The following is an 18,654-nucleotide window of genomic DNA, read 5'->3' as shown; positions in this document are numbered from 1 at the left end:
TTTTTTTTTAATTATTTTTGGCTGCTTTGGGTCTTCGTTGCTGCGTGCAGGCTTTCTCTAGTTGCGGTGAGCGGGGGCTACTCTTCGTTGCAGTGCACAGGCTTCTCATTGTGGTGGCTTCTCTTGTTGCGGAGCACAGGCTCTAGGTGCGCGGGCTTCAGTAGTTGTGGCTCATGTGCTCTAGAGCACAGGCTCAGTAGTTGTGACGCACAGGCTTAGTTGCTCCGCGGCATGTGGGATCTTCCCGGACCAGGGCTCGAACCCACGTCCCCTGCATTGGCAGGCGGATTCTTAACCACTGTGCCACCAGGGAAGTCCCTCCTTTACTTTCTTGCAAGCCTTGCCATGCAGTGAAAAGGAAGTTTGTTATAGCTGATCTAGCATTTCTAGGTGTTCTGTAGTAGGGAGATTTTTTTTGTCCACAGTATTGCCATTTGTACTTTTTAAACTTAGAGATAAAGGAGAAAAGTATATCTGGCTGGGAGGATCAGCAAAGGCCTTAGAGATGAATGTCAGAGCATAGGGACATTGGAGGGGTCACAGCAGGTGCAAAAGCATGGAGGCAGGAAATGACCATGCAGGTATGGAGAAAAGCACATAACTTTCTTTCACTGGAGTGTGTCAGGGAAGAGGAAAACGAAGTCAGAGGTAGACCACAGAGCAGCAGATGGCTATTACAGTCTCACAGCAGAGAATACCAGGATCACAAGCTTTGTTTCAGGAAGTTTAAACTGGAAGCATATCCAGGATGAATGGATGTGGGTGGCAGCAGGTGGGAGAGGGGTGTGGATTTGAAAAAATGATCCTGGAGGCGGTGGAAATAGTCCAGGCGATAGGTAGTATGGCCTGAATGGGGTAGTAGTGGGTAGAGAAGGAGGGCGAGAGAGACTCAGCTGAACCAGATAAAGAAATCTAGGTCAAGAGCTGGGGGGAAAATAGAAGAAAAGCCAGGCAAGCACATTGTCTGAATCCTGGGAAATGAATTTAAAATGTCAACAATTATCTGAGCTGCGTTCTACCTTTTAAAATTGTTCAGATACTGCCCACAAATGCTTACACGCAGTTCATCTTGACTCTGTAGGCAGCTAAAGATGTTTTTAGGCCATCTGATGAACAGTTGTCTTTGGATTAGAGACAGCATGTCCCAATAGAGCTCCCAGAAGTAAGTCCGGATGTGTTTGTCTTTCCCAGAACCTGCTGACATGACTGATCATGGGGATGATGAGCTGTCCTCTAGGACAGGGAGTCCAGACGAGGAAGGTCGGGTCCCTGAGGAGAGATCCTTGCTGCATCAGAGTCTGGCCGTCAGGGAACTCATCGACACCGAGGTCTCCTACTTACACGTGCTCCAGCTCTGTGCCTCGGACATTAGGAGCCACCTGCAGCAGGTACCTGGGTGGGGCCACACTCAGCTTGTCTTTATAGGGGCAAGTGTGAGTCCCAGCTCCTGAAACCTCACATCTGTTCCTGGTGCAGGCTTGATGGAGGGGAAAGTGTGGTGGATGTGAAGTCACCTGGACGTAAGCCCCGGTACTTCCACTTACTGGCCCTGCAACCTTCAGCAAGGCTTTTAACACCTTGGAGCCTTAGTATATTCATCTGCTAAATGGACAGAGAGTACTCACCTCAGAGAATTAAGTGAACTAATGGATAAAATAGCCCTTTATTAAGTTTAGAACAGATTATTTTAAGTGACCTATTTCTAATTGTCTCATTTGGAGGGTGGTAACATGGAAAAGTTATCATTATGATGGGTTTCTATTTTAGTGTTAATTTTTTACATCTTTTTCCCCCCTGATTTCAGAAATAACACAGGCTGTCTCTCTAAAATGTCAAGCATCCCCTAGCATGTAAGGTACATAAGGGGAAAGGCTGTTTAGTTCAATGTATCCCAGTTCTTGACTCGTAAACAGTGGGCTTCAACTAGTGTTTACTGAATGAATGAAATAATCAAATAGATAATGTAGAAGGTGAAAGCCCTCTCATATTTCACCCTCTAGAAATTAGGATTTTTCTCTGTAGGCATTAAACAAACAAATATAGATTGTTACTTATTTTATTTGTTGTTTGTTTGTTTTTGGCTGCACCAGACGGCTTGTGAGATCTTAGTTCCCTGACCAGGGATCGAACCTGGGTCCACAGCAGTGTTGGGGTTAAGACAGCCCGAGTCTTAACCGCTGGACTGCCAGGGAAGTCCCTGTTACTTATTTTAGTAAAAATAAGAGCATACTCTATTCTTCTACAGTTAGCTTTTCCCACTTGATTGTGCATCCAGGACGTCTGTCTCTATATATATCCTATATATGTTCATGCACATATATAGATGTCCTGCATCCTTTTTAACAGTGGGATAGCTTAGTTCATAGGGAATGGAGTTCAGAATATATCTCAAGGTAATGGTGGTAGGTGCCAAGTATGTCAGAGCTGGAAAGAAGTCCAACTTCCCACACTTACATGACAGATGGGGAAAATGAGAGAAGAAAAATTATAGTTGGCAGCAGACCTAGGATAATACAGTTCAGCTTTCCTTTCATGCTGAGCACTTCGTCTCTCTCTCTCTCTTCTTGTAGAGTAATGAAAATACCTAATTATAAAACTTCAAAGTCCTTGCAAACATTACACTGGGACAGTCTTCCCAAGAGTGGTGGAACCCCAATGATGTGACTGTTCCGGACTACTGTCCAAAGCCTCCAAAAAAAGTCACTCTACTGAACTCCTAAGCGACCTCCCATGGTGCCTTTGTTCCTTCCAGCTGCCGCAGGGAGATCTGGATGTCCTGTTCTCAAATATCGATGATATCATCAAGGTGAACAGCAAATTGCTTCATGATCTGCAGGAGACAGCCTCCAGGGAAGAGGAACAAGTGCAGCTGATTGGTAAGCAAAATACCAGGCAGTTAGCAGCCTGAGATTCCTGAGGAATTGGTCTTGGCATGTGATCATTGCTGTATTTTCTCCAGCATTCCAGGGAAATGCAGCTCAATGAGAGGCTGTTTTGGGGATCCCTGAAATATAGCATGTCAGAGCTGGCAGGACCCTCAAATAACATCCAATCCAACCCCATCACTACAGATGAAGAGACTGAGGCCTAGAGACAGGGAGGACATCCTAATGGACACAAAATTGGTTAGTGGAGTGGCTGAGACTTTCTTCTGGGATTCTTTCACACTCATTCATTCAACAGTTATTTACTGAGCCCCTGCAGTGTGCCAGTCACTGTGCTGTGTGTTGGGGTCACAGCATCAACCAGAGGGTCCAATCTTCTGTTCTCATGGGTTAACAAGTTAGCGAGAGAGACAGATGACACACAGATAAACAGGAGAATTTTAAGTAGTAATTTGTAATTTAAAGAATTACAATTTTAGTAACGTTTGAGAAAAGAGAAGCCCTCCTGAGGAGAGGACACTTGAACTGAGAGCTGTTAGGGAGGAGCCAGCTATGAGAAGATCTGGAGGGAGAGTAGAGAGAAGAGCTATGCAAAGGCCCTGAGGCAGGGGTGAGCCTGGGAATTTTGAAGGACAGGCAGAAAGAAGCCTGGTGTGGCTCCAGGGGAATGAGTGAGGGGAGAGTATTAGGAGATAAGATAGCAGAGGCAGAGAAGGACCAGATCCTGCAGGGTGTTCTAGGTCTTGGTAAGTAGTGTGGATTTTATTCTACATGTGATGAGAAGTCATTGGACAGTTTTGAGCAGGGAAGTGATATCAGATTTGTTTTTCAAAGATCCCCTTGGTAGCTGTGGACAATGGATTGTGAGAGGGTAGCAAGAGTGGAAGTAGCGAGACCAGCTGGTGGCTTTACCTCCACCTAGGTGAGAGATGAAGGTAGACTCCTAATTCTGAAATGGTTAGGATGACCAGACGTAAAGAAGGAGGGACAAGTGGGTATAAACCTCATCCCTGTCTTCTGCAGTCTCTTCGCATCTGCTTGACAAAATTTCTGTGGTCAAGGGTTTTCAAGTGGAGTCAGGCGACAAGGGTGAATGGTGTTAGGCAGAAAAGAGGATGAGGTGGGGGCATCCACCCAAGTCACGCTGGTCTTTACACCCCCAATCTTCTACCCTTTCTTAGACATGAATGATGATGGTGGGGATTAAAAATAACAAATATACACATTTTGAAAAAGCCAACTTTCTGAGTGTTCATTAAATGACCAGCACTCTTCTGATGTACATGTATTAACTCATTTAATCCTCACAAGAACCCTGAATGGTAGTTGCTGTCATCTTATTTCCCAGTTGAAGAAACTGAGGCACAGAGAGAGGAAGTAATCTGCTTAAGGTCATCCAGCTAGTGTCAGAGCCAGGAGGATGTGCATTGCGGCAGGTGGCCTCTGGAGCCCGTGCTCTCAACTACTGCACTGAACAGCTTCCATGCAGTAGAGAGTGGGATTGAAGCCTGTGTATAGTGTGTTTACTATTCTCCTCAGATTATGATTCTTCATTAAAACAGCAATGTGAAAGAGTGACTATTTCTTTTAAATAGAGGAATATTTAAATGCAAAATTAAGGAACAAGATTTTTTTTTTAAGTATCTGGGTAGATATTCTTACCTTTTATCATTTTATCCTTATTTCTGTTAATAATTACCACTTATTTGAGAGGAAATTGTCATAACCTCAGGTTGAAGACAATCCAAGGTTCTGGGGACTCTGAGGTTAGCATCTTCTGTTGCTATGGGTTCTAGGGTCCACTAATTCCTTGTTAAGGGTCCTCACTTATCCATCTCTGCCTTCCTGCTTGATCTGCAAAGAGTCAAGGTGCTACTTTGTCTTCTGAGCGTACCTGGTAATATCTCCATTCCCTGCCTTCACTACTTCCCTGGTGGAGTTGCCACATAAAATACAGGATGCTCAATTATATTTGAATTTTACATAAGCAATGAATAATGTTTTAGTATAAGTATATCCCACGGGACATTTGGGACATACTTATACTAAAATATTCTTCATTATTTATCTGAAATTCAAATTTAACCGAGCATCTTGTATCCCCCACTCGCTAATTTGGCAAACCTATTCCCTGGCCTTTACTGAGTCTACAGAAAATAGCCTCCTCATCCTCTGCCTCTTGTGGTTAGCCAAAAAGAGGTGCAAAGAATCCACATAGCTTTTCTTCTCCTAGGTTCAACTTTGTGCCTAATCAAGGCTGAGCTGGCTCCTACCAGTTCTCTCTATTCCCCTCTCAGCCCCCAGGCCCTGCTATGCAAGGAAGGCCCTTTTCCCAATTCCATAGCCATGGCATTTTAAATTTATTTATTCATTTATTTATTTTTGGCTGCGTTGGGTCTTCATTTCTGCGTGCGGGCTTTCTCTAGTTGCAGTGAGCGGGGGCTACTCTTCGTTGCGGTACATGGGCTTCTCATTGCTGTGGCTTCTCTTGTTGCACAGCATGGGCTCTAGGCATGTGGGCTTCAGTAGTTGTGGCACGTGGGCTCAGTAGTTGTGGCTCACGGGCTCTAGGGCGCAGGCTCAGTAGTTGTGGCGCACAGGCTGCGTTGCTCCGCGGCATGTGGGATCTTCACGGACCGGGGCTCGAACCTGTGTCCCCTGCGTTGGCAGGCGGATTCTTAACCACTGTGCAACCATGGAAGTCCCAGCACCAGCATTTTAAAAGATTTTTGGACCTTGGGCGTGAACCTCCCAAGTGAGTCAGGTTCTGTGTTCTTATAAATGATTCCAAACACGATGCAGATGTTCACAGGAGTTCCCACACAGGGTCCTATCATGGGAAGGCATCATGCTGTAGTCCAGTGTTGTCTAAAAGAAATGTAGTGTGAGCCAAATTTAAAGTTTTTGAGTAGCTACATTAAAAAAACTAAAGCAGGTAAAATTAATTTTAATGATATATCTCGTTTAACCCAATGTATCCAAAATAATATTTCAACATGTAATCAATATAAAACTTATTCATGATACATTTTACTTTTTTTTTGGTACAGTCTTTGCAATCTGGTGTCTTTCACACTGACAGCACATCTCAGTTGGGATTCTCCATATTTCAGGTGCCCAGTAGCCATCTGTGGCCGTGGCTTGCAGGTTGAGTGGTTTAGAGCAGGGGCCTTGGAGTCTGACTCGCAAGGTTCTGCCACCCACAGCTCCTTCATGTCTCTGAGCTTCAGTTTCATGCCTTCTGCATGAAAATAGTACCCATTTCTGTGCCAGCCATGACTGTGGGTACCTAACATGTAGTAGCCCTTTTTATTCTCATGACACTGTTACTTGTTGATTATTATTATTATTATCCCCATTTTACTAAAGGAAAACCCGAGACTCAGAGAGGTTAATTAACTTTCCTAAGGTCACACAGCTTGACCAGGCTGAGTCATGATTTGAACAGCTCTTTCAGACTACAGCCCCAGCTCTTGGCCTTCCTGCCTCCCTTTCTCATTTCTCCCAACTAGAGGTAGAGTACCGTTTTGATACTGGGAGTAACTCTTTGCTGCTGTGACTTCTTTCCAATCTGTGACTAAGGAAGGGCAAGAGGAGAGGAAATAAGTCTTTGGTGCCCCAAGCATTCCTGCCTGTTGGACAGCTCTGCTTTCTGCTCTAGGGGAGTTTGCCTTCCTCCACCCTTCAATTACTGAAGTGCCCCTGCCTCTGGCCATGTACTGGTATGGTAAGGTTTCTTTGGCATTAGTTGCATTTCTGCAGAATCACCCTAGTAATGAAGAATATGGGAACTGCCCTAGGTTTTAGGGCTATGCCCAAGCTATCTCTTAGTGAGATCAGCTGGCTGATCTCCCTATCATACACATTCTCCCTAGCTGCAGTTTCAGGTAATCTTTCCTGGTCATGTTCTCCCTTGTTCTGGGGGCTTCTCCTGAGAGAGTTCTCTCTGAGGGTTGGCTTGACCAGCACTGGGGAGAGGGTTTGGTTCCTGGGGTGGGAGTCTTGCTGTGGGAGTCTTTGTTGAGAGCTGGACGACGCTGGCCTAGGTATCATCTGATGTGTCTCAAGGGGGGGCCTGTTGTATTTCACGGGTACAATGCACAGCATTAGCAAGCAGTAGGGTCACCTGGGCTTCCCGTGGTCCATGGCTTACTTGCCCTTTTGTGACTAATACATTTCTCTTCGCCCTCACCACTTTCCCCCAGATAGACAACCAAATACTCTTGCCTGGGTCTTTTTAGTAGCCATCTAATAGCTATTCCTATTTCCATTTTGACTTCTGGTTTAGTCTCAGCATAGTATAGCTCTAATAGACTTTATTTTTTAGAGCACTTTTAGAGTTACAGAAAAATTAAGTAGAGGGAATTCCCAGTGGTTAGGACTCTGCACTTCCATTGCAGGGCACAGGTTTGATCCCAGGTCGGGGAGCTAGGATCCCACAAGGCACACAGCATGGCCAAAAAACAAAACAAAACAAAAGCAAAAAAAAACAAAAAGAAAAAATAAGTAGGGACTTCCTTGGTGACGCAGTGGATAAGAATCTGCCTGCCAATGCAGGGGACGTGGGTTCGATCCCTGGTCTGGGAAGATCCCACATGCCGTAGAGCAACTAAGGCCGTGTGTCACAACTACTGAGCCTGTGTGCCACAACTGCTGAAGCCTGTATGCCTAGAGCCCATGCTCCGCAACAAGAGAAGCCACTGCAATGAGAAGCCTGCACACCGCAATGAAGAGTAGCCACAACTAGAGAAAGCCCACATGCAGCAATGAAGACCCAATGCAGCCAAAAATAAATAAAATTAAATCTGTAAAAAAAAGAAAATTAAGTAGAAAGTACAGAAAGCTCCCATGTACCCCTCCCCCCACACAGTTCCCCCTATTATTAACACCTTGCCTTAGTGTGGTACATTTATTATAACTGACAAATGAATATTGATATATTATTATTGACTAAAGTCCATAGTGTACATTGGGGTTCACTCTGTGTGTTGTTCAGTTCTGTGGGTTTAGAATAATGTATAATGTACGACGCCACCATTACAGTTTCATACATAGTTTCCCTTATCTAAAAATGCTTTGTGCTCTGCCTGTTCATCCCTCCCCCAACCCCAACCCCTGGAAACCACTGCTCTTTTTACTGTCTCCATAGTTTTACCTTTTCCAGAATGTCATATTGCTGGAATCATACAGTATGTAGCCTTTTCAGAGTTGCTTCTTTCATCTAGTAATATGCATTTAAGGTTTCTCAGTGTTTTTTCCTGGCTTGATATCTCATTTCATTTTTATCACTGAATCATACTCCATTGTATGGATATAGTACAGTTTATTTATCCATTCACCTACTGAAGGACAAGTTGGTTGCTTCCAGGCTTTGGCAATTATGAATATAGCAGTTATAACATTAGCGTGCAGGGTTTTGTTTTTTTTAATAAATTTATTTATTCATTTATTTATTTTTGGCTGCGTTGGGTCTTCATTGCTGAGCGCTGGCTTTCTCTAGTTGCGGCGAGTGAAAGCTACTCTTCGTTGCGGTGCGCGGGCTTCTCATTGCTTCTCTTGCTGTGGAGCACAGACCCCACGGCACGTGGGCTTCAGTAGTTGTGGCACACGGGCTCAGTAGTTGTGGCTCACAGGCTCTAGAGCGCCAGCTCAGTAGTAGTGGCGCACGGGCTTCGTTGCTCTGTGGCAAGTGGGGTCTTCCCAGACCAGGGCTCAAACCCATGTCCCCTGCACTGGCAAGCGGATTCTTAACCATTGGTCCACCAGGGAAGTCCGCGTGCAGTGTTTTAAAAAGTCTTTTATTTAAAGTTTCTTTTTTGTTGTAATAAAATATATATAACATATAAAATTTACCATTTTAACCATTTTTAAGTGTATAGTTTAGTGACATTAAGTACAGTCACATTGTTGTTCCACCATCACCACTGTTCATGTCTAGAACTTTTTCCTCATCCTAAACTGATGACCAGCCCCTGGTGGCCACTATTCTACCCTCTGTCTCTGACTACTCTAGGTACCTCATATAAATGGAATCATATAGTATATGTATTTTTGTAACTGGTTTATTTCACTTAGCATGATGTCTTCAAGGTTCTTTTTACACTTTTTATCTTGAAATAATTTTAGACTTATAGAAAAGTTACAAAAATAATACAGAGAGCTCCTATATACCCTTCTTCCAGCTTCCCCTAATTTTTACATCTTACATATCCATAGTGCAATTATTAAAATGAGGAAATTAACATCAGTGCAATACTATTAACTCTACAGACCTTATTCAAATTTTGCCAGCTTTTTATTTTTCTATGCTGGGTCTTTGTTGTGGTGCGTGGGCTCTTTGTTGCGGCAGGCTTCTCTCTAGTTGTGGCACGCAGACTCTCTAGTTGTGACACACAGGCTTAGTTGCCCCGCAACATGTGGGATCTTAGTTCCCCAACCAAGGATTGAACCCGCATCCCCTGCATTGGAAGGTAGATTCTTAACTCCTGGACCACTAGGGACGTCCCACCCATTCATTTCTTTTTTTTTTTTTTTTTAAATAAATTAATTGTAGTTATTTATTTATTTTTGGCTGCATTGGGTCTTCGTTGCTGCACGCAGGCTTTCTCTAGTTGCAGTGAGTGGGGGCTACTCTTTGTTGCAGTGTGTGGGCTTCTCATTGCAGTGGCTTTCTCTTGTTGTGGAGCACAGGCTCTAGGCGCTCGGGCTTCAGTAGTTGTGGCATGTGGGCTCTAGAGCACAGGCTCAGTAGTTGCGGTGCACAGGCTTAGTTGCTTCGTGGCATGTGGGATCTTCCCAGACCAGGGATCTAACCCGTGTCCCCTGCATTGGCGGGCAGATTAACCACTGTGCCACCAGGGAAGTCCCTCACCCATTCATTTCTTTATTCAACTATTTATATAAGTATAAACTCATGAATATTTACTTTATTCCATGAGTCAGAATCCAGTACTATTAATATTCATTTTCTTGCTCAAATTTTACCAGCTTTGGCCATAGGGAACTCTTTCAAGTTGGCACCTGTGTCCTTTCAGTATGTCTCCAACAATTTGTGAGCACTTTCTTACTTTCTGACCCCACAAGATGTTCTAGGCTCATCTTGTATTTTCCTTGCCTCAACCTTGGAATCAGCTTTTTTCCTAGGAGCTTTGGTTCCTACCTTTGGAGAATGGTATTTAGACACCAGGTTCTAAGATCTAGGTGTGCTCATTGCTCCTGGGGTGTCATTGTTTCTAGGCCCTCTTAGCTGACAGAGTTAGGAAATATATGTATATATACCAACACATGCATGTACACATATCTACATTTCCTTCTGTATCTGTCCATCCATATTTATATATTTAAAATATTTAAAACCATGAGTTCCTACTGATAACCTCCAATTCCAGTCTAGCACCTCAGGGTTCTTTCTAGTCTTTCGCCTTTTCTTATTTGTAGCATCTTTCTGTGACAGGTAGAAATGGCTGCTATTATCTTCAATGTATTTACTTATTTGTTCGAAGTTAGTAGACACATAAAATATTTTTTTATTATGTTATAATCAGCATTACTAACCTGTGCCTTTGTGAAAAATAGTTACATTAATTTCTTCCTACACCCTTCAGTGTGGTTATGTTATTCCTTTGTAATAGAATTAGGTTCATTCCTTATTGTTTGTATTCTATTTGAGGTTCCCCCTCCACATCCTGGTTGGTCTTAATTATATATTTATTTTGGGAGTATGTGAAACATTACCATGGTTCCAAGATCTGAGCTATATAGAAAGGTATATTCAGCGAAGCATTGCTCCCCTCTCATCCCTACTTCCCTGACCCATTCCCTGTTCTTTCCACCCTGTTCTATCTCCCCTTACAAATAATCACTCTCATAAGTTTCTGATTTTAAAATATAGAACACGTCACAAATTTGCATGTCATTCATGTGCAGGGGCCATGCTAATCTGTCCTGTGTTATTCTACCTTTAATGTATGTGCTCTGAAATTGAGCATGGGAATGATCCTTTTCAAACAGAAACCAGATCATGTCACCCCTGCTCAAAACCCTCCATTTGCTTTCTGCCACCATAAGAATAAAATCCAAACACCTTACTACACCTTACTTACTTACTTTAAGGCCCTACATGATCTGGCTTCAGTTTCCTGTTTATTTTCTCTACTTTGTGCCCTTGCTCATTGTGTTCCAGCTGCACAGTTCCTTCTTGTGTCACCCACCTGTCAAGTGGTCACTTGCCTTCAGGTCTTTGCATTTGTCCTTCCCTAAGCCTGGTGCTGCTCTTCCCCCAGACATTCCTAGGGGTGGGTTTTTTTTTTTTTTTTGAATTTTTGCATTTTATTTTATTTATTTTTTATACATCAGGTTCTTATTAGTTATCTATTTTATACATATTACTGTGTATACATCAATCCCAATCTCCCAATTCATCCCACCCACCCACCCCCCTGCCACTTTCCCCCCTTGGTGTCCATACATTTGTTCTCTACATCTGTGTCTATTTCTGCAGGGCTGGGTTCTTTTGGTCTCTGATAAACATCCACGTCTTTATGGAGGTCTTTCCTAAATAGATCTCCTACCACTCTCTAACTCTTTATCTGGCTTTGTTTAGATTTGTGGTACTCACCACTACCTGGCATATGTAATATATTTATTTATTGTCTGTCTTCCCCACTAGAATATCAGCTCCATGAGGCAGGGTCATTGTTTTGGTCACAGAACTTAGAAGAGTGCCTGGCACATAGTCAATAAATAAGCAGTTGGTAAATTTTTGGTGAATGAAGTTTGTGTCAGGTGCTTTACATGCGTTATTTGATTTAATCCTCGCAATGAACATTTGGAGGTGAGCACTATTTTTATTCCAGTCTATAGGTGAAAATATGGAGGGTTAGAGGGGTCAAATACTCGCCCTAAATTACACTACTGGGAAAGGGTTGGCTGGAGATCTGGCCTTACTTCTCTCTGACTCCAAAGCCCACGTTTGTGACTATCCATGCTGTGCTGTAGGGATTCTTTATAAACAGAGCATTTGGAGTTGTACTTGCCACACATAGTAATTGTAAAGATATAACATGAGTGTGTTTTGTAAACTATAAAGCACTGTCCAAATATGAGAATTATCAATATTATTGCTATAATTGTAGCTACCATTTATTAAATATAGACAGCGTACCAGTGTGAGCTCTACATCATTCTATTACTTAATCCTACAGCAGCCTTTTGAAAGTGAGATGAAAAAAATAGAAGCTCAGGAAAATGAGGTGACTTGCCCAAGGCAACAACACTGGTTAAGCCTGGCAGTCTCACTCCAGAGCTGGAATGCTTAGCTGTGTCACTCACCGCCTCTCTGTCCTAAGCAAGAGGACATGCAGACATGCTTTTGAGAACTCCTTGTTGCTTTTCACTGTCAGGCAACTTATTCCTGGAATTCCAAGAGGAGTTGGAGCAAGTCTATAAAGTGTACTGTGCCAGCTATGAACAGGCCTTGCTGCTGGTGGAGGCCTACCGGATGGAGCCACGGCTGCAGCGGGAGATCCAGGACACCATTGAGGCAGTGCTGTGAGTATAATGACCCTCATGGACCCCGAGGTCAGAGGCTGTTAAAGTCTCATCCCTGCTTGGTGCTGCTCACACTGCTTCAGGAGTGTCCCAGTCAGACTAGGCTAGGCTATGCTGCAGAGACAAACAACTCCCAACTCTTTCAGTGGCTTCAACCAACAAGGTTTCTACCTTCCTTATGCTCCACTGCAGGTTAACTTGGGGCTCTTCATGTTGAGACTCAAGCTGACAGCAACTACTGTCTGGAATATTGCCAGTAACTTGGCAAAGGAAAAACGTGCTCTGGGGTTCCTACACTGGTAACTAAATGCTGTTAGTCCAGAAGTGATATTCGTTGCTTCTCAAAATTCATGGGCCAGAACTTATCACATGGCTTCGTCCAGCTACCAGGAGGCCAGGGCCTGCCATCCAGCCATGTGTTCAGAGGTGGAAAAGCAGAAATATTTGGTGAACAGCACTTGTGACTCCCATAGGGAGGGCAGTGAGATGGTGGGAACCATGTGGTGTAAGCAGCAGTGGCAGGAAACAGGTTTGTATCACCTGGGGGGACCTCTCGACAGATGGCTAGAGTCTTGCCCCATGGAAAAGGATCAGAACTGCTCTGGGTGGCCTCGCAGCCCAGAGCTGGCACCAGTGAGTGGGAGCTCCAGGTAGAGGTATGTAGAAAAAAATATTTTTTAATTAAAATTTTGAATGGGTAACAGTTGCATGTTTCAAAAGCTTTAAAACATCTGAATTTACACAGTAAAAAGACCTTTCCAACCCTGTCCTTTTATCCACCCAATTACTGCTCCTACCCACAAAGTTAAGGTAACCACTTTTAAATTACTTATGGATCTTAGCAGAGTTTCTGTATGCCTATACAAGCAAATACAAATATATACTCTTATTTTCCCCATATTTTTAATGAAAGTTTGTAATTTTTTTTTCACTTACATTATATCTTGGAGGTCTTTCCATTTCAATATATACATGTATGATCCTCTGAACGGCCACGTATTATTCTACTCTGTGGCTGTTCTGCAGTTTATTTAACTGGTCTCTGTTGATGGACATTGGTTTGTTTCTATTCTTTTCATATTACAGGCAGTGCTACAGTGATTATTCACAAACATATGTTATTTTACTGAGGTGCAAGTATATCTGTAAGTTAAATTTCCAGATGTGGAATTGCTAGGTCAAAGGAAGTATATATTGATAATTTTGACAATATTGCAAAATTGCCCTCTGTAAAGGTTATACCAGTTAATGTTCCCATGAGCAGCATATGAGGGTGTTTCTCCACAGCGTTACCAGCAGTGTGTTGTTAAACTTTAGAGTATTTACCACTGATAGGTGAAAAATGGCATCTCAGTAATGTTTCACTGTGCATTTATCTCCAGGAGAGGGAAGAGATATGGGAACATATGTATATGTATAACTGATTCACTTTGTTATAAAGCAGAAACTAACACCATTGTAAAGCAATTATATTCCAATAAAGATGTTTAAAAAAAGGTTGATCATCCTTTTTTTTAATATTTATTTATTTTTTGGCTGTGTTGGGTCTTAGTTATGGCATGCCGGATCTTTTGTTGCAGTGCATGGGCTCTTCGTTGCGGCGCGCGGGCTTCTCTGTAGTTGTGGTGGGTGGGCTCCAGAGCGCGTGGGCTCTGTAGTTGTGGTGCGAGGGCTCCAGAGTGCGTGGGCTCTGTAGTTGTGGCACGCAGGCTCTCTTGTTGTGGCACTCGGCCTTTCTAGTTGTGACGCGTAGGCTCAGTTGCCCCACAGCATGTGGGATCCTAGTTCCCTGACCAGGGATTGAACCCGCATTCCCTGCATTGGAAGCGTGGAGTCATAACCACTGGACCGCCAGGGAAGTCCCTTGATATCTTTCTATATATTTAAGAGGTATTTGTATTTCCTTGCCTGTGAATTTTTCTGCTTCTTTTCTGTTTTGAAAAGGCTTATATCTTCCCAAGGACAGGCTCATCAAATGAAGATAGATGAAGGTCATCCTCTGGAAAGCAGAGTAGAGTAGGAGGAACAGAAGTTATTATTGTTATTTCATCTTACTTAGACATTTCCTTTATACCCAAGAGAAAGACAGTGTAGGTTTAGGGCTTTGAAGTTTACATTATCTCATGTGGAGCCTCCTGCTACCTCTCCTCTTTCTCTTCCTTATCTTATCCTTACCCCTCTACTCCCTGAAGCCTCCTTTTGAAGTACCCATGTCCTAACCCATCCCAGCCTTCAAAAAAACCTACATTCATTTTCTCCTTTGTTTCCTTTGATCCCTTCATGGAACTTACAAACTTAGGCTTTTGCAAGGGTCACTAAACACATTTCTGCAGGAGTGAGCAATGAGGAAAGCAAGATGCCAGATGTGGGACAAAAGGGAGTAGTGGAGACTGTGGCAAACCAGAGCCAAGAGACCCTGTATAGAGTGCAGCTGCAGCCCAGCCCCGGCTGATTGTTGCTGTATCAAGTAGCTTTTGCTATATAACAAACCAACCCAAATATAGTGGTTTAAAGTATAAATCATCCCCAAAATATGTTTAAAGCAAACATTTATTTAGGTCACACTTATGCATGTTAGTGGTTTAGCTGGGCTCAGTAAATGATTTTTCTAGTCCTGGCTGAACACCCTCATGTGTCTGTGATCAACTGCGCGTCAGCTTTGCTGATGTTGGCTGGGCTCTCTTATGTATCTGGGACATACAAGCAGACTCAGCTCTGCCTTTTGAGATCTCGGCTTGGAATTGGCATGCTGTGCCAGACTCAAGGGGTGGAGAAGTATTCCTCACTTCTTGATGGGAGAAGCTTCAAAGTCATATTCAAAGGGTGTAGATACAGAGAGTGAAATAATTGCAGCCTTTTTTTTATAAACCATCTCCCTCAGTTGCCATGTAGAAATGTGATTCCACTGTGCCCAGATCCTCTGATCTTTTAAGAGAAACCAGAAACTTTGATGTAAGTCTCCCAAGTGTTAACTATTGGCATCTAGTTCAGACATGTTAGAAACACTATGTGGGGGGCCCTAGTTGGCACAGAGGCTGCTGTTTGTCATGTCTTCTGCACTCAGGTCTTTTTCAGCCAGGCAAGTCCAGGCTTTTCTCATGGGCTTTGACGCCAAGCTGCCTGGCAGCGGATCGGGCTCTGCCCCTTATTCACCTTGGCAGAGCCATTTCGTGTCTCAGAACCTTGTTTCCCTACATGTGGAGTGGGAGTAATAACAACAGCTCATGGGGACATAGACTCACTGCATGCAAGTAACATGCAAAAATTCCCAGCAATTGTGGTTACCTTGGCTAGGCAAGGATTATGCTTGACTGAGACCACACTGTGGTTCTCAGCTCTGTTGGTCCCAATGCCCCCTTTTTATAACAAACATTAAATAAATTTATTATCCTGAGTTATATTCTGAAAAAGAAAATTCTCCTGCCTATATACATAACTGAAAAAAATCAATATAATGGCTTAACTATAATTAAAGGAGAAATAAAAGGAAAATAATTTCTAATAAAGTAATATGTATTTCAGTGTGCAAATGCTTGTGTAATACTACACTAGAAAATATTATGAAGCAATCAGATACTTGTACCCACTTATAATAAATAAACTTGGATTTAAGCAAAGAAGAGTCAGAAGCCATTGTGTACGAGAAGTACAGAAAAAGAAAAGAGCAGAGAATGTGTGTACCCTGCAATAACAGTGAGCAGTGATAACAAACTTGACTTCCTGGTGTATGATAAGAGAAAGAAGGAAATAACATAACTGAAGTAGGGATAACATTACATACTGGGAGGCAGAGGAAATGAGGAAGGATTATGTTCCTGCAAATGACCTCGGTCTTATTTATAAAAGGTGTGTCATGGTAATTCCCAGTGTTAAGATATGTGACAGGTTGGAGGCCAAGTGTCACAAAAATATGTCAGTTCTTGACATCGCAGCCCATTGCAAGGCATTCATTCAGTCTCTGAATGTTGAAGAGGGGCACATGAAATGTAGAAAGATTCTCCATAATGCAGGACTGTCCTTGCAGGATAGCCTGCATCCCTGGGTCCCTGCCAACTAAATGCCTGCAGCACACCAGAGCCTACAAGTTTCAAAAATGCCCTCAACGAAATGCTCTGGTCTAATGTTCCAGCAGGAATGACATTCTTTCTGTCATCCAAATTTTATTCTGTAGATTTACAGGCAGACAGAAAATAGACTTTCTGTGGGAAAGTGTAGACACTGGATGGATGGATGGATGGATGGATGGATAGATAGATAGATAGATAGATAGGTAGAAAGAATGAATTTTTGAGGGCCTCCTGCTATACATGCTGCTCTAGAACTTTTGATCCCTTCCCTCTTGAAACAATAATCCTGCCTTTCTTGTGCTGATGATCATGGGACTCTTCTGGAGTTTGGCTGACTAGAATCACACCAGCCATAAATGGTTCTTTCTCATCCAGGTAGGATAGATGGTACCATCTAATTAGATCTTTGTGATTCTAAAATATATGCCACCTCCCACTTTTTATTTGGATGGGTGAGTGGCTGGGGTGTCTAGTTTATCCTGTCTCTCTTTCCCCCCGCCCCCCACTTTGTTTTTGGCCTCACCGTGTGGCATGCGGAACTTTCCTGACCAGGGATGGAACGCTCGCCCCCTGCAGTGGAAGCGTGGAGTCTTTGCACAGCTTGTGGGAATCTCAGTTCCCTGACCAGGGATTGAACCTGGGCCATGGCAATGAAAGCCCAGAATCCTAACCACTAGGCAACCAGGGAACTCTGTCTTTTAAGGCAGCGCTTCCCACCTGGGGGCCAAGGGACTCAAGGCTTGCCCTTGTAGCCGGCAGGAAGCTCTGCCTTAGGGAGACCGTTCTAGTGGCACAGTTTTCAGGGGGAGGAGGCTGCTTACAGAGGTGGATCAGTCCGGCACAAAGCACCTGCAGTTCCACAACTGAGGCAGAGTGTTTGGAAAAGGTAGATGACATGTTTTCCTTTACTGGCATTTTTAATTTGTTTTAAATTTAAAAGTAACATGTGGTTATTGAAAAAAGAAATTTCAAACAATACACAGGTATATAAAGTAAAAAGTCCATTCCCCTTTGGTCTCCCGTTTCCCCATCCCTCACCCTAGTAAACATTTTCCATCTGAACTCTATTCTGTATATTTACAGACAGACAGACAGACAGGAAATAGACTTTCCATGGGAACATCTAGCTGTTGGATGGATGGATAGATAGATAGGATGAGTGAATGAATGAATGAATTTTTTAAGGGGCTCCTACTCTACATGCTTTTCTAGAACTTGCTTTTTCACCTAATCATGGCCATGAATAAATATCTTTTCAGGACAATATGAATTGCTCTACCATGTTCTTTTTAATGACTGCATAGCGTTCCTTCCCAGGGTAGCTCATAGTCTGTGGTCTATTTAACCATTCCCTATTGGTGTATATTTGGATTGTTTCTGAAATTTTACTCTCATAAATAGAGTTGCTGAATAACTTCTACCTTTATCCATGCTCACTTGAGTTGATATTTCTTTTTTTTATATTTTATTTTTGGCTGTGTTGGGTCTTTGTTGCTGTACGTGGGCTTTCTCTAGTTGCAGCAAGTGGGGGCTGCTCTTCCTTGCGGTGCATGGGCTACTCAGTGTGGTGGCTTCTCTTGTTGCGGAGCACGGGCTCTAGGTGCACGGACTTCAGTAGTTGTGGTGTGAGGGCTCCGTAGTTGTGGCTCGCAGGCTCTAGAGCACAGGCTCAGCAGTTGTTGCGCACGGGCTTAGTTGCTCCGTGACATGTGGGATCTTCCCAGACCAGGGCTCAAACCTGTGTCCCCTGCATTGGCAGGCGGATTCTTAACCACTGTGCCACCAGGGAAGTCCTTGAGTTGATATTTCTGGGTAGATTTCTATAGTAGGATTGAGGGAATAAAGGGTTTGTACATTTCACAAATTGCCAAACTGCTCTCTAAAAAGATCCCACCAGAGATTCCCCTGGTGGCACAGTGGTTAAGAATCCACCTGTCAATGCAGGGGACACAGGTTCGAGCCCTGGTCTGGGAAGATCCCACATGTCACAGAGCAACTAAGCCCGTGCGCCATAACTACTGAGCCTGCGCTCTAGAGCCTGCGTGCCTAGAGCCTGTGCTCCGCAACAAGAGAAGCCACCGCAATGAGAAGCCCGTGCACTGCATCGAAGAGTAGCCCCCGCTCGCTGCAACTAGAGAAAGCCCGTGTGCAGC

General features: G+C 43.4%; 1 protein-coding gene and 1 non-coding gene across 14 annotated transcripts in view; one reads left to right on the top strand and one right to left on the bottom strand.

The window, feature by feature from the left end:
* ARHGEF37 (Rho guanine nucleotide exchange factor 37) overlaps positions 1-18,654 on the top strand; it is a 108,563-nt gene that overhangs the window by 36,855 nt on the left and 53,054 nt on the right. For 12 of the 13 annotated variants that reach the window (XM_027081613.1, XM_027081615.1, XM_027081620.1 and 9 more), the window contains 3 exons: positions 1,192-1,388; positions 2,753-2,876; positions 12,287-12,434. In XM_027081613.1, the coding sequence (XP_026937414.1) occupies positions 1,192-1,388; positions 2,753-2,876; positions 12,287-12,434 (469 nt within the window). Of the gene's footprint in view, positions 1-1,191; positions 1,389-2,752; positions 2,877-2,959; positions 3,126-12,286; positions 12,435-18,654 lie in introns of those variants that run through there. The other variant, XM_027081623.1, reaches the window with a different exon arrangement.
* On the bottom strand, positions 10,767-10,873 carry LOC113606940 (U6 spliceosomal RNA). Its single transcript, XR_003427770.1, has one exon. It is a non-coding gene; the product is annotated as a U6 spliceosomal RNA (small nuclear RNA).

The sequence above is a fragment of the Aethalodelphis obliquidens genome, unplaced genomic scaffold (genome assembly GCF_003676395.1).
Source record: "Aethalodelphis obliquidens isolate GAN/ISIS:26980383/991018 unplaced genomic scaffold, ASM367639v1 scaffold45, whole genome shotgun sequence".
Lineage (NCBI taxonomy): Eukaryota > Metazoa > Chordata > Mammalia > Artiodactyla > Delphinidae > Aethalodelphis > Aethalodelphis obliquidens.
This window is presented reverse-complemented; position numbering and strand designations above follow the sequence as displayed.